At 41.0% G+C, this 15309-nt stretch overlaps 2 protein-coding genes across 4 annotated transcripts in view; one reads left to right on the top strand and one right to left on the bottom strand.

The window, feature by feature from the left end:
- The window catches only part of TDP1 (tyrosyl-DNA phosphodiesterase 1), a 49736-nt gene extending 41345 nt beyond the window's left edge, over positions 1–8391 (bottom strand). Inside the window, exons 1-7 of one of the 3 annotated variants that reach the window (XM_074585474.1) lie at positions 8286–8391; positions 6749–7299; positions 5231–5274; positions 4513–4568; positions 3414–3510; positions 1192–1226; positions 655–747 (exon numbers count right to left, since the gene is read on the bottom strand). In XM_074585474.1, the coding sequence (XP_074441575.1) occupies positions 655–747; positions 1192–1226; positions 3414–3510; positions 4513–4568; positions 5231–5274; positions 6749–7295 (872 nt within the window). In that variant the 5' untranslated portion in view covers positions 7296–7299; positions 8286–8391. Of the gene's footprint in view, positions 1–654; positions 748–1191; positions 1227–3413; positions 3511–4512; positions 4569–5230; positions 5275–6748; positions 7300–7630; positions 7709–8021; positions 8119–8285 lie in introns of those variants that run through there. The other 2 variants (XM_074585472.1, XM_074585473.1) reach the window with 2 other exon arrangements.
- The window catches only part of EFCAB11 (EF-hand calcium binding domain 11), a 67782-nt gene continuing 60697 nt past the window's right edge, over positions 8225–15309 (top strand). The window contains 3 exon segments of the mRNA XM_074586816.1: positions 8225–8281; positions 9465–9552; positions 13571–13624. Coding sequence (XP_074442917.1) covers positions 8225–8281; positions 9465–9552; positions 13571–13624 — 199 coding nt within the window.

Raw genomic sequence — 15309 nt, 5'->3', positions numbered from 1 at the left:
ACGTTTTTCATGTTTGACAAGTAGGGCAGCTTGTTAAGCATCCCAAATACATATTTTCATGCCTTCCTGGCTTTCTGAAAAGCTAACTGCCAAGAGATACTGAAGCCATCACCAAGTAAAAGATTTAAAGGCAGAAAATCAGTGGTTATATTTTTGCCACTCAAAAAAAAGAGCTTGCCTCAGACAAGTGAAAAGCCTCAAAACCTTGCCCTGTTTAATGGCACCAAAATGGACGTCAGGGTGACAGTAGCATTCTAGATACAGTCACAGCAGAAACAGAACATTTGCACATTCACATTATTCTTGCAGTTTTAAGATAATTTTCAAATAGCTGCTTCGGATTTGTATAAAGAGTACTTTATAGCTAGGTAGTTTTCCATAAAGAGACAGCATGGCATAATAAATGATCTTAAATCAGTCAGACTGACTTTAAGGTAACAGCCAGCTCAGGGCATAATTTTGTTTACAGTAGAAAGCAAGTAGAGCTCAGGCTTAGACACATACCACCATTCTAGGTTTAATTTTTTTTTTTTCAGGATAGCTCGATCTTAGGAGTGTTAAGACTTGTAGCACTGGATCATCTGACTAGTATCCTGTCTCCAGCAGTAGTAGATACCTAAAGTAAACATATACCTGCTAGAGATCGCTGCTTACCCCTGAGTTTTCTGGTGCCAATCTTCAGCAATAAGATTGGATGTATGTATCACAACTCGAAGACCTTCTTCATATGACAACAACATCATTTTCCTAAAAAAAAAAAATAAATAAAGATATATAACACTTCATCTGTTTCACATACACTGAGTAGGATATAAATTAAGAATTCATTAAAATGCTCCAACATAATTATTTTCAAAATATTTGCTCTGCATAGGGCAAACAGACTTCAAACCACGTGCATTCCAAACTTGCATGGCAGTCATTAGACTATTCGCATATATTTTGTCAGCAGCATCATACAATATGTTCCAGAGTACAGCTCAATATCTCATTCAACTGATTTCCCAAATCACAAATGAATACCCTCAGAACACTTTCTGTATTTGCTACTTTCTTCAGATAAACTTATTCCTATCCCATAAATACTTTCAGACATGAGACACTAATTACTAGTCCAATTATGGTAAGTGCATATACTAACTCTGTGGTCATCTTTAGAAGTAGAACTTTCTGCTTCATAGTGTTACTTACGTATGGTGAGTTCCAAATGCAATATCCAGTTTAGCCTATAAAATTAAAAAGTTGATCATTAAAAATTCACATTGTGCATTCCTATATGCAAGAATATTAATGAAGCAGGACCTCTTATCCTTTTTGTTTCACTTCACTGCTCTCTAGTGGACAGATCACAAAAAACGTTATTTTTCCCTTCAACACTTTAAATGTACTCTCTAGAAGTTAAGACTTTAAATGGCAATACAACTCTTTGCTGAAACTGCTCCAGCAGAATTGCTGGTCTCTTACCAGCAATATTTTGAGAAACAGTCAGCCTTGCAGAAAAGGACCTGAGGGTCCTGCTGGACACAAAGCTGAACAGGAGCCAGCAACATGCCCTTGCAGCAAAGATGACTAGCAGTGCCCTGGGCTGCATTAGGAGGAGCGTTGCCAGCAGGCTGAAGGAGGTGATCCTTCCCCTCTATTCAGCATTGGCGAGGCCATGCCTGCAGTACTGGGTCCATTTCTGGGCTTCATAGTACAGGAGAGCTACAGACATACTAGCTAGAGTCTAACAAAGGTCCACTAAGATGATTTAGGGACAGGAGCATCTCTCCTATAAGCAAAGGCTGAGAGCCGGGACTATTCAGCCTGGAGAAGCGAAGGCTCAGAGGGTATCTGACCACTATGTACAAATACCTGAAGGGAGGGAGCAATAAGGGAGCCAGGCTCTCTTCAGTGGTGCCCAGTGACAGGACCAGAGACAGGTTCCGTCTGAACATCAGGAAACCTTTTTTTACTGTGAGAGTGACTGAGCACTGGCGTGAGTTGCCCAGAGAAGTTGTGGGGTCTCCTTCCTTGGAGATGTTCAAGATATGTGTGGACAATGTCCTGGGCAACCGGCTCTAAGTGACCCTGCTTGAGCAGGAGAGTTGGACCACATGACCCCCCAGAGGCCCCTTCCAATCTCAACCATCCTGTGATTCTGAAGCATATGATCGCTGTTACAAGTAGCTTAATGGCTAAAATTGCAAAGAAAGGGACAGAAGTCAGACAGAAATGCTTTTTAATAAGAGCAGAGCACTGGTAAAGAGTACTTACAGCAAAATTTCTAGGGAGAGAATGAAACATGACTTACAGATGTTAAGAAAACACTTTTGGCCAGTGATGGCTCCAACATTCTGCTTACTTAATATGGGCATGGAAGAGAAGATCAAAATACTTGCATTTCATTTTGGGGTACTTACATAATGGAATGCATGTAGACTAGCACAACAATCTGAAGAAGTATACCCAAACAGGAAAATCATCAGAAATGCCATTTTGCCCCACTACTTACTATTAAGTACACTGACAAATCTATCATATGGGACATATTACATTCAAATTCTTGTTGTGTGTGAATTCATGCAAAAGCATGAATTTATTGCTAGTATATTTGAAATCTTCATCTAAAATTGTTGCTACTCCCCAACTTAGTGCAAACACCCAATTAGTATAGCACACAGCAGCCCAGATATCTTGGCCTTGAGAACTCACTGTTTGGCATCAGTACAGCAATCTCTAGGAAGCTCAGGATTACCAGACTGCCTGAGAAGGAATAAAATTCCAAGATCATCCTCTTCCTAAAATATCCCCATGATCAATAACATACTCCACACAGCGAAATTCCAAAATGCTGTCAAGTTGCCATAGCCACATCCCTCCCTGAGGTTGAAGCCAATAACTTTATGACTCAGAGACAGTAAAAGAGTGAGCATAACATCCAGGGAGAAAGTGGCATATGCCAGAAAGCATGCTGATAGTGATTTAAACAGTATTATGGAGGATATTTCTAACAGCATTTTCTTGTGTAAAACATATTTGGACAAATAATAATTCTTTGATGAGAATAAAGATTACAGTGACGCTAGGACGAAGTTCCACACTTTACACAAAAGGTGCTTCCTTTTCAGACATTACGAGAATTTGAGCACAACCTATTAGTGGAGAAGGTGTACAGCTCTTCTGTGAGCCCCATGACATTTTTGCAGGCAGCTGTTCTGAGCAAACTTTTTGTAGGTGACAGTCTACCATAATCACAGAAGACCAGGAATGTAATTACCATGTTCCTACGGTCCTGGTAAGTATATTCCTTAAACCGTAACATTAAATTTTTGACTTCCCATAGAAGGTGTGCCCCTCTCCATCCGTATCAATATTTTTGAGTGCAACAGATTGTTTAATTTCAACCAGAGGATGATACAAATGTTAATTACCTGACAAAAGCTAATGTTCTCATAAGGGCGTGCTTGTGCAAGCAGTTCAGCTTTGGATTCTCTCTTTTCGCCATGAACTATCAACAATGGCTTCTTCCTTAAATAAAAGGAGATTACTATTAAAACATCAAGTGAATTAGTCAGTCTAAGGTACTCCTTCACGTAGCTATGACTTCTGGCCCCTAAATTCAATAGCCCAGCAGGAAGATGGCACTAAAGTCTACATGCCTTATTAACTAACTCAAACAAGCTGTAACCACAATAGAACCTCTAAGAGAAAGACACCAGAAAACTTTAATGGGGGAAAAAAAAAGGCAAAAACAAAACAGAAAGCGTGGAGTAAATCAGACACCAAAATAGAAACTAATACTACAAGATTTTGTAAGGAACAAGATAGAAAGATCTGTACGCAACAAGACAGATAAAAGCTCTCAAAAGTACTGATATACACAGTATAGATCAAAGACAATTTAGTCATTGAGAAGATGGGAAGAATGAGAGGGAAGAGGAGAGGGCTAGGTCTACTCTGGCAGTAGATTCCCATTCACTTCCTAATACTCTGTTCTACCCCATTTCCAGTAAAATGCAAGCACTTCATCTGCAGTAGGTTGCAATTATCAGAATGGAATTTCAAGCAAACCTAAAAACTGCTTTCATAACAATATCCCGAAACTCCAACCATATCACATCCATGACATATCATCCTGATGATTTTTGCATAGTTTTCTTGTACCCTTCCTACATTTTCTCCTGTCTCTTGCATTACCTTGCTCTTGGCTCAGTAAACTGTACAGTAAAAAGCTTCTTGTTCCACCTTTACAGGTCATCTACTGCATTGTCACCATGGCCCACAATGGGACCTCCTAAGCATTAATTAATAAAAATCAGAAACCAGCCATACTGAAGCTATGACCATTTAACAGTCTAGAAAAGAGACAGGAAATCAATAGAGAACTACAACTGGAGTAAGCATACAAGACTCTACACATACACAATTGGTAACAATGATTTACAACTGTAAGCAAGTGTTTATCATTCAGTTATTCAGAACAGAATGATTTGGAAACTGCATCATTTCATCTTCATAAAATAAACATACCTGAATTCCTGCGGATACTGTCTTACAAGCCATCCCACATCTATACAGTAGTTAAACTTGTACATAAGGAAAAGAAAACAGACTTGTTAATACGAAAAAGCAGAGTTTGTCAGAACAATGAACTATAAAAAAGCTTTCTACATTAAGTCATCACTCAATACGGCTTCCATCATACACAGCGTGTTCTAAAAACAGGTGTATTTTTGAATTTCACATGCTTTCTTTCACGTCTCTTAGCAATTCAGGAATTAATTTAAGTTACTCAAAACCGCGTATTAGTGTCAATAAAATTTAACATGCAGAAAAAAAGAATCACGTACACATAATGTAAAAACTTTGGTCAAGAACCATCTCTCTGACATGTGCTTTTACCATGAATGATAGCAAAAGCTTCTACGCGATAAACTAAATATATCATTCCTAAATTGCAAGGCTTTTTTCTTTAAAAAAAAAAATCATGTACATGCACACAAATACGCATTTTTCAGTTACCCATTTCCCCAAAACGGGAGAAAGCAGTGTGAATTCTAAGCAGAACACGGAATGACTTTTATATTTCAATAAACTCTTGTACAGTTGAAAACATTTCGAGTTCCCTCTGTATTTTAACAGAGTTCCCTGCTAGTATCAACTACCTGACACAAATGTGGATTATCAAGTTTAAGTTTAATAAAGTGAAATTAGCAAGTGAAATCAATTTGGCAAACAAGAAACTCACCTGAGCAGAAGATATGAGAGTCCCAAAAAGAGGAGATAAAATATCTATTAAAAACATTAAAGCATAATTGAGTAAAAAAAGGTTCAAGTAAACATTTCACATCTTGAACAGTTTGGTAACTACCACAAGTGCCAGATTGTTCACAGACTCGGTGTAACTGAGACATTCACAATTAAGTTTACTGTTTTGACTATTCGAGTGACTTACAGTCTTATGTTTATAGAAAGCATTAATCCTCCCAAAGTAGAAAACAAATTTTAAGAACTCATTAGGAGAAAGACCAAGATCATATGAAGAAACGGACATCAAACTACTCTCTCCCCTCTAGAGCAGGCTTGAAGAACTGTGGCAGGGTAGAAGTAGTAAGGGCATGCTTAAAGATTTAGCTGTTGCAGAGTGATTATAGGATGTGGGCATCCTTAATTCATTCATGGTAAATCCAACTGAATATTTATAACCTCAATAACTGAAGCACAGCAGCAACTTGAGAACATATCCTACAAATATGTTCTAGGATAGACAAAATATTTCATGCCTATCTCTACAGAAATCTGGTTTTGCAGATTAAACAAATAAAAAAATGCTCAGCCCCTCCACCAGCTCAACTAGTCACCTAGCATGACAATTACTCCTGAGAGGGCAAGCCAAAAGCCACAATGAATTCACAAAGCAAATAAAAGACATACAGCAGTTAAGCAATTGAGTTCTTTAACACCAGGCTCCCACCAATAATCAGTGCTCATAGCGAGCACATGAAGTTCAGGAAAAGTTAGAATCTAATTAAATAGGTCTTCAGTCATTTGTTCTCCTTCAAAGGACTACCTCATTTTACTGTATTTTTGTGCATAAATCTCCTATTAATGCTTGTTTCTGATTCTTTCTTGGGATGTGTAAGATTTCATTTCTGAATGAGATAATGTTTACAGGTGGACAGAGCTGCTTCCCATTAAATCAAACCACAGCTACACAGCGCTCCTGAAGCATCAGTATTGTACACCAAAGACTTCACTGCATCTTGACTTATGCTCACTTCTAATTGAATTGAAATGGGCCCATGAATCCCAGCCATGGAATTTCAGATATACCACCTTGTACTGCATCAAGTAATAGAGAACTACTAGGTCCAAACTACTCAGCAGCATGAAAACAAGCGCTAACAACTACTCAGGGAGCATGATTAGGCACTTAAGTATCCCTTTAAGAGCCACGAAGGCAAGCGGTTTTCACACAGAAGTCAGCACCTTATGATTTGTCTTTGCTAAACAAACATTAGATTTGTGCAGCATAACTCAGAAGTTACAACAGAATCAGTATCAGCAAATTAATGCTTTATACACTGTAATTCTGAAAGAAAACGGCAAAGATAACAGAACCAATTCCTACAACTTGCACATTTAGAATATGAAGCCTCAGCCACACCAAGGGATATATGCATTTAAAAATACCCAAAGTAAAAATAAGCATTCTGTTGGAAACAACTCTCCCAAAAGCCCACTTCCGTAGAAGCCACTTGTTCACCTTTTATGTGCAGGGCTCCAGAATTATAGCTCTGTTCAATTCCTTTGACTTTAGTGAGAAAAAACCTGAAAGGGTTTCCTCCATTCAACAAATCCCAGGTATCTTGGGCTTCACTGGGTGTTTCATCATACTCCTCTGCTTTCTGATTCTCTAGGAGTTCATCATCTTTGCTAAGATTCAGAGGATGTTCTTTGGGCGAATCACACTTTTCTTCTTTCAGTGTTTCTTTGTGGGCATTCTTTTCCTGATCTTCAGGCTCTTCATCACTACTAGAAAGACACCAGCCTAAGCCTTCTTGGCTAGCTCTCTGTTTTTCTGCTGGAGGTATTTCTGTAGAAATTTTTTTATCACTGAGCTTCAGGGGAGAAGCTTTTCTCTTGTGAGCAGCTTTCCTAGCGTCAGAGCATGGATATTGTGGTCCACTCGTTCTGCCACGTGTAGCATCCAGTAGTGAAGATGTAGAGGGTTTTTCACTGTCAGAATTTTCCTCGGTACTTTCATCACTGCTAGATACTGTCCATTTTCCATGCGCACCTTCCTGAAGCATGTTCCTAGGGATTAAAAAACAAACCAAACAAAAATTGTGCATTTTCACTATGCTCAAGCCTGTTTTCCTTCGTATTTCCATTTGCTCATTACTACAGAGCTTTGCTTTTTGTATTTGGCAGAACCTCCACGCGACTTCTGACTCGGGAAAATTTCCTAGCGCACAAAGGCTTTTTCTGTGCCCAGGAAACAAAGGACCACGTGCAATGGAAGCAACCATCAAGCAAGAAGCAGCTAACTGCGCATGGAAAAGCGGCTACGAAAAGGACACGTACAAGACAGCATTTCAAACGTAAAGAGAGCACTTTGCATCACACAGCTGTTTCTCATACCGACCCTAACGCCTAGAGGAGACACGGGAGCACGGAGCCGAGCCAGCGCCGCTCTTCCTGGCTGCCTCTGCGGGACCACAACCCCCCTCCCACCACCTCCCGGCGAGGCCCGCAGCCGAAGGCGGCAAGAGGCGGGCCTGCCTACCCGCCCGCCGCCCCGGGTCCGTGCGGACGGGACCGCTGCTCCCGCCGCCTTCCCCGCCGGGAGGGCGGGGCCTGCGGCCGGGGCGGGGCGAGCAGCAGCGCGCGGCAGCCGCCACCATCATCCCCTCAGCCACGGCCGCGCTAAGGCCCCACCGGCCGCTGCCGCCCGCACCGGGACCTCGCGGGCTCCACCGCTCACCCCAGACGCCAGCGCCTGCCCCGTCGCACTCCGGGGCGGGACAGCGGCTTACCTCCAAGCCCCGCCGCCCGAGCAAGAGCGCCCGCAGCCAGGAGCACAGCGAAGAAGGCCGAGCGCCCGCCTGCCCTCAGCGCAGCGCAGCCCCGCCCCCTCCCCGCCTCCCGAGCCAATGGCGCGCTCCTGATTTTAGCCAATCGGCGCCGGCGCTGCGCTTGGCCCGCGGGAGCTGGTGGCGGCGGGGGGCTCTGGGCCCCCATGGCGCCGCGGCCTGAGGGCAGCCGTCCCCGCCGGTGGGGGCCCGAGGGGCGGCGGGTACCTCCCATCGGTGCCTCGTGGTCCCTGAAGGGCTTCTCCGGCCTCCCAGGGCCATCACGGGCGTCGAGGGGCAGTGAGGCAGCTCTGGTGCCTCTCTCAAATGTTGCTAAACCGGCGACGGAGTCACATCTTAGTGACCGGAATTAATCTAATAAGCCATTATCTGGCCTTAGTATTTGTTGAGGGCAGGTGCGGTATTTGCATAATCGTTCATTCAGCCCATTGTTAATTACTGTGTCTGAAGCGCCCTGCTAATGAGATAACTGCGTGACAACTTCAAAAATGGAGTGGGAGGAAAACAGGTGTAAAATTAATCAAAGTAAGAGCATAGACCACATCAAAGCTTGCTCTGTCTACCAAAATGAACTGTCTTAGTATTCGGTTCTCATTAATTTATTACAAGCTTGTTAACTGCAGTTAACAAATAATGTGTCTTCTGTCAGCATGCACTAAAATTGGCAAGCTACACCGAGAAAACCATTAATGAAATTTCAGCTTGTTTGTGTAATTTATTGTCACTTTTCTGGAGTGTTGCATGTAATGCTTCTTCCTGAAACAATCTGTGGATATACTCTTCAGTACTGTGAGATTAAATGTTTTATTACCAACCCTTGCTGAAGGTCCCACAGCTGAAGCTGTGGGAAAAGCTCTTAGGAAACTTGCATGGGTTTCTTATGTTATGTGCATAATATCTTGTCTAAATATAGACTATGGAAACAGTATTTATTTTCTAAAAGTACTTCAGAAAATTTGGTGGTTTCTGACTATGCTTGCATTCCAGTCTCTCCTCATAGTTCCTGTCTATATAATGACTTTACTGAGAGAATTAAAGATGCATTTTTCAATAAAAAAAATCAAGATTTTGCAGAAACAAATTTAATATACAAAGTCTTTACCATATATTCTAAGTTTGCAAAAAGCCTTTTCATAATAAGCACATAAAACTTAGAAATAGGAAAACTTAACAAGAATTTAAAATTAAATGGACACGTTTTCAGCTACTGTAACAGTTAATGAAGAGTTCTGACAGAGATGCGACTAATCTTCAATTTTATTTTTTTTTAAATAGCATAGATTATTTGGCAAATGCCTATTTTATTCTTCCCATAACAATTATTCAAAGTAAAAAATATTAGGTCAGGTTTATTGTTTTTTAATGCAAATTGCTTTCTTTCTCTAGGTTTTTGAAGCGTATGATGAAGATAACAAAGTCAATTTAAGCAGAGAGGGCTTTAAAGTTGCTGTAGTAATGTTGTTTGGTTATAAACCAAAACAACAGTTATAAACTCAAAGGTATTTATTTTTTCAATTATATTCTGAAGATCTAGCTTATATTGATGTCTCAGTATTGAGAACTCTGTGTACTGACTGGTCCACACTAATTGGAGTGGATTACGCTAGGTTTGGTAAACAGAAATGCCTACAGATTCTTAAAATAATTTTCTTATCTGGGGGTATTTATTTCAAAAGAAAATAATCAACCCCTTACCTCTCCTGCTGCAGACTGTGATGAGCAAAAGGTTGCATTGTATTTCACTCATGTACAAGATATATGAAATAAGTGACTTGCTGAGCTTGTTACTGATCATTTATTGGTTTTTATTAGTGGTACACTCCATTTCTTTACTCAGTGGTTTCAGTAGATGTGAAACTACTGCATGTCCTAATAATAAATGTGTTCTCAAAAATATACCTATTTTTGGATTCAAGTAACAGTTGGGCATTTTAATTTTGACTAGTATAAATCTATAGCTGTACGAAAATCTTAACAAAAGAAAGGTATACTGAGAGAAATCATGTGTTGCATACTCACAGGAAGACACAGGATAAATTATATGGCTCAGTGTAGTTCTCTAAGTTATGTTTCTACTCTAGTAGGTGATCTCAAAAGAAGGACACACATGCAAGATTTCAAAATAAATGCATGTATGCCTGTGAGTTTGTCTTTCTCATGGCAGGTCGATACAAGCTTGACCAATATACCATAAAGTCTATTTAGCATAGAAATTATGATACGTCTTTCTTCTCGTCTTCCCCAAGGACCACTTGTGAACTAATTTTTTTTTTTTTACTTAAATACGTATTTTAGGCAAATAGTCTTAACAAGGGCATAAACAAAATTTTCTCTATGATAATTTACAGTAAAAACCACAGAAATGTTTTATTAAACTGAAAGTGGTCATCTCTGATACATTTCAGCTGTGGGTAGACATTTTCTCAATGAGGTACGTCCAGATCTAAAAATAATTTTGACTTCTAAAATGAGTCTTAACTGCTGAATTATGAATCTGAAAACGCTCAGCTGACTCTTATCCATCTTCTCCTATCTGTTTTTACTGTGGTGTAAAAATTAGCTGTTCCGTTAAATTCCCGGAATGTTTCTTCCAGTAGGAGTACTTAAAACATGGTTAAGGCATTCAAACAAGTGCAGGTTTTGTGCATAAGTCACTGATGGCTCCTGCTTGAAAAGAGAATAGAAGTGGAGGACTCTCGGGAAGAAAGGAGGTGCAGGTTTTGTTATTTCTTCCTGAAAAGGTGCCAAGTCACACCTGCTGTGTCTCTAGGCAGTGCTGTGACCACCTGGCTGTAGACCATTTTGCGTGTGCAGCTGCACAAAAATTAATTAAACAGTGTTTGTTCCAGGAGTGATTCTGCTGTCTAGTGGTTTTGCTAGCTCCTTAAGTGGGCCAAGCTCCAGCAACTGTTGGTCTTTACCCAATGACTGCTCATTGTGAAGTACTAAAAGATCCCTGGGTAGACTGATACTTTCATTTGTGGCTTTTGCTAACATGTATTAACTATGGTTTATGGCACAGCCACAGCTTTTGCGTTTGCTGATGGCTAGGCCTTGTAAGTGTTCCTTACGACGTTTTGGTACTTTTTTGTCTAGTTCTGAGAAACGCAACTTTTTACGTGCACCGGATAGAAATCAAACACAGAAGTTACAATCCTAAAAGTTAATTATTAGAATCCAGTTCTTGATCATGTTATTGTGCATTTCGCTTTGTTATCAAAATGATTAAAATCAGAGGCTATAGTAACAGTCCTTGTATTTCTTTGGAAGTCACTGAGAACAGCCCTGGCAAGGAGAGTACTTTCAAGAGTAGGGAATGGTGTGCACACGTTTCTTATTAAATTAAGGTGAAACTGTTTCCTCAACTACACGACATACTAACAGAAATTTTTCGGTGGAAATGGCAGTTATTTAGCATCATTAATTGCAATCAAGCAACTGCATTTTTACTAAGTTTTTGCTGCATCTTTTTTTTAATCATGTTTTCATTTATTGTATAAATAGAAAGTAATTCTAACTTTACCCACTAGATGTCGTGAAAGAACTCTTTACTAGAGAAGGCGTGACCTAAGACTGAATTGCATTCCTGCTCCACTTGCTTTTTCAAAATAATTTGTTATAACAATTCTATATTATTTTTCATAAAATATTGTTTTTACATGGTTATTCATGGAGGTTCTGTACTTACTGCAGTTTAAAATTAAGCCTTCTGAGACAAGTGATTGGGAAAACATGAAAATAGAGATTAACCTGATTGTTGGACTGATACTGCATGTATATTTGATATATTTATTAGCATATAAAAATCATCATTTTGGGGAACTAGCAGTATTGTGGGAATCATTTTTGTAGGACTTACACTTTTTCCTGTGGAAGTTCGGTTCACTGATCCTCTTTTCCCTAAAATTATTTGAACTGATCTAAAATGCTCTCAGATTTTAACAACCATTCAGCTAGCTAACTGCACATTCAGGTGTTCAGTGTTTCAAATGAAAAGTGTACTGCAGAAATAGTAGTCATGACAAGATGTCATTTCCACAGCTGGCGTTTCATTCCTGGTACTGTTATATTTCGACCTAACTGAAAGCACTCCCTACGCTATGCCTAGGAGGCCAGGCCCCCAGAGATGTCCAGTGTTTTCCCTGACCCAACTCCCTGCCTTCCTATCAGGACACCCGTAGGTTGGCGTCTGCCGCTGGATAAGATGCCAAGAGCAGGGCACCCTGACATCCAGAGTACAGAAAGGCAGCCTGAGCTCAGGGCTGCTTAGAACTTCCAGGTGCTCTTTTGGCACATCTTATCAAAGCTTTCTAAAAAGAACTCCCTAGTCTATTTCCATGCTTGACACAGTCACTGTGAAAAGTGTTGCAGGACAAATGGAACATATAGTCTTAGGTTAACTGGCCACGGCATGTTTGGCTTGTCCGTTCTCCAGAATGGAGCGTGCTTAGGTTGCACCAGAAGCTGCTAACACGTCCTCTCCTCCCATGTAGTTGTCTCAGTGCTGCAACTATGTGCAGTCTTGTATTCTGATAACATGGATGCGAGAGTTTGGACTCATAAGCACTCAGTCATGCTAAAAAGCAATATAAATATTATATAAATATACAAAGCAGACCTGTGCTTTCTTGGGTATATGCTCCCTTTCTGTTCCTTACATTGTTCAAAGATCTTTTCCAGTGATCTCTTGGTCCCCTCCTAATTCAGTTCTGCAAAGTCAGTTTTTTCATTTTCATCATGTCATCTAGCTTTTTGCTTTTGTATTATAATGAATCTTGGTAACACTTTAATCTTAGTGAGTGTTAGCGATCTTGGTAACACGCTAATCAACATATGTCAGTCTGTTCCTAACAGATAAAATTGTGAGGTACGATCCTATCAAAAGACAGTAAAGGAGACACGTAATACATAAAATGAGACAATAGTGGATTGGTTTGAGGATAGTTGTGGAAGCTGGATGATGCAAACATTTTTTTTTTAAATTTCCTTTTCATTCTTTTATTCTATACCTTTTTATTAAAGTTTTTATTTTAAACAGATTTACCAAATGAATTTTGATCAAACTAGGTTTCACAAAATAGCTCGTCTCCAATCTAAATATTGACACTGGAATTTCTTTCATTGTTCAAAGGAAATAATGAATTTGGGGGCTGATGCTCCAAAAGTTATTTTTTAATATTACAGTTCCTTTTTGTGTAGTTGAACTCCAATCTGTATAAAGTTAAGCATGTTTGTTTAAGCATACTTAGTTTAAGGTTTGGATATTGATTAGGATTCTATTAGGGCTACATATATGCTCAGATTACTGGATGAAAGAGAGATGGGTTTATTTTAATTAGAATAAAATATTTTCTTAAATGCCATAGATGATACAGTTGTGTAATATGTATTATTATGATATCATTGTTTAATGAAATCACATACTATTGGTATAAAATGGAAATCATACGGTAGTTCAGATTTATCACTTACCCACTGTGGCATATCTTCTGTGTTCCAGGTGAAGGTGGATTCAGTAATGTCTTCTGTGAGACCACAAAATTCAGGTAATATGCAAACATTTACCTGTCAATGATTTCTACTCCTTTTTCATTCACAAATTTAAAAAAATTATGAAGCTTAGACTCTTCGGAGTTTTGAAGAATCTGATGCAGATTAATGATAATGTATATAATTGTATGATGTTCAACAAGGCCAAGTGCCAGGTCCTGCACTTGGGTCAAAACAACCCCATGCAGCGCCACAGGCTTGGGGCAGAGTGTCTGGAAAGCTGCCTGGTGGAAAAGGACCTGGGGGTGTTGGTTGATGGCTGGCTGAATGGGAGCCAGCAGTGTGCCCAGGTGGCCAAGGAGGCCAATAGCATCCTGGCCTGTATCAGGAATAGTGTGGCCAGCAGGACTAGGGAAGTGATCATCCCCCTGTACTCAGCACTGGTGTCGTGGCTTAACCCCAAGTGGCCACCAGGACCACGCAGCTGTTCACACACTCCACACCCATGCCCCAGTGGGATAGGAGAGGAGAACTGGAAAAAAAAGAAAACCTCATGGGTTGAGGTAAAGACAGTTTAATAGAACAGTAATGGAAGATTACGGTAGTAGTAGAAGTAACGGTAGATGTGGTCTACCTTGACTTAAGCAAGGCGTTTGACACGGTCTCCCACAGCATCCTCATAGGGAAGCTTAGGAAGTGTGGGTTAGATGAATGGACAGTGGGGTGGATAGAAAACTGGTTGAAAGATAGAGCTCAGAGGGTTGTGATTAGGGGCACAGAGTCTAGTTGGAGACCAGTGACGAGTGGTGTTCCCCAGGGGTCAGTACTGGGTCCAGTCCTCTTCAACATATTCATCAATGACCTGGATGAGGGGATAGAGTGCACCCTCAGCAAGTTTGCTGATGACACCAAGCTGGGTGGGGTGGCTGACACACCGGAAGGCTGTGCCGCCATACAGAGAGACCTGGACAGGTTGGAGATCTGGGCAGAGAGAAACCTTATGAAGTTCAACAAGGGCAAGTGTAGGGTGCTGCACCTGGGAAGGAACAACCCCATGCACCAGTACAGGTTGGGTGCTGACCTGCTGGAGAGCAGCTCTGTGGAAAGAGACCTGGGAGTCCTGGTGGACAACAGGATGACCATGAGTCAGCAATGTGCCCTTGTGGCCAAGAAGGCCAATGGCATTCTGGGGTGCATCAAGAAGAGCGTGGCCAGCAGGTCAAGGGAGGTCATCCTCCCCCTCTACTCTGCCTTGGTGAGGCCGCACCTGGAGTACTGTGTCCAGTTCTGGGCTCCCTGGTTCAAGAAGGACAGGGAACTGCTGGAGAGGGTGCAGCAGAGGGCTACAAAGATGATTGGGGGACTGGAACACCTCTCTTATGAGGAAAGGCTGAGGGATTTGGGTCTCTTCAGTCTGGAAAAAAGACGTCTGAGGGGTGACCTTATCAACACTTATAAATACTTAAAGGGTGGGTGTCAGGAGGATGGGGCCAGGCTCTTTTCAGTGGTGCCCAGGGACAGGACAAGAGGCAATGGGCACAAACTTGAACATAGGAAGTTCCGCCTAAACATGAGGAGGAACTTCTTTACTTTGAGGGTGGCAGAGCACTGGAACAGGCTGCCCAGAGAGGTGGTGGAGTCTCCATCTCTGGAGACATTCAAAACCCGCCTGGACATGTTCCTGTGTAACCTGCTCTAGGTGACCCTGCTCTGGCAGGGGGGTTGGACTAGATGATCTCCA

This window comes from Larus michahellis, chromosome 4 (genome assembly GCF_964199755.1).
Source record: "Larus michahellis chromosome 4, bLarMic1.1, whole genome shotgun sequence".
Classification (NCBI taxonomy): domain Eukaryota; kingdom Metazoa; phylum Chordata; class Aves; order Charadriiformes; family Laridae; genus Larus; species Larus michahellis.
The sequence above is the reverse complement of the archived record's forward strand: the minus strand, read 5'-3'. Positions and strand labels throughout refer to the sequence as shown.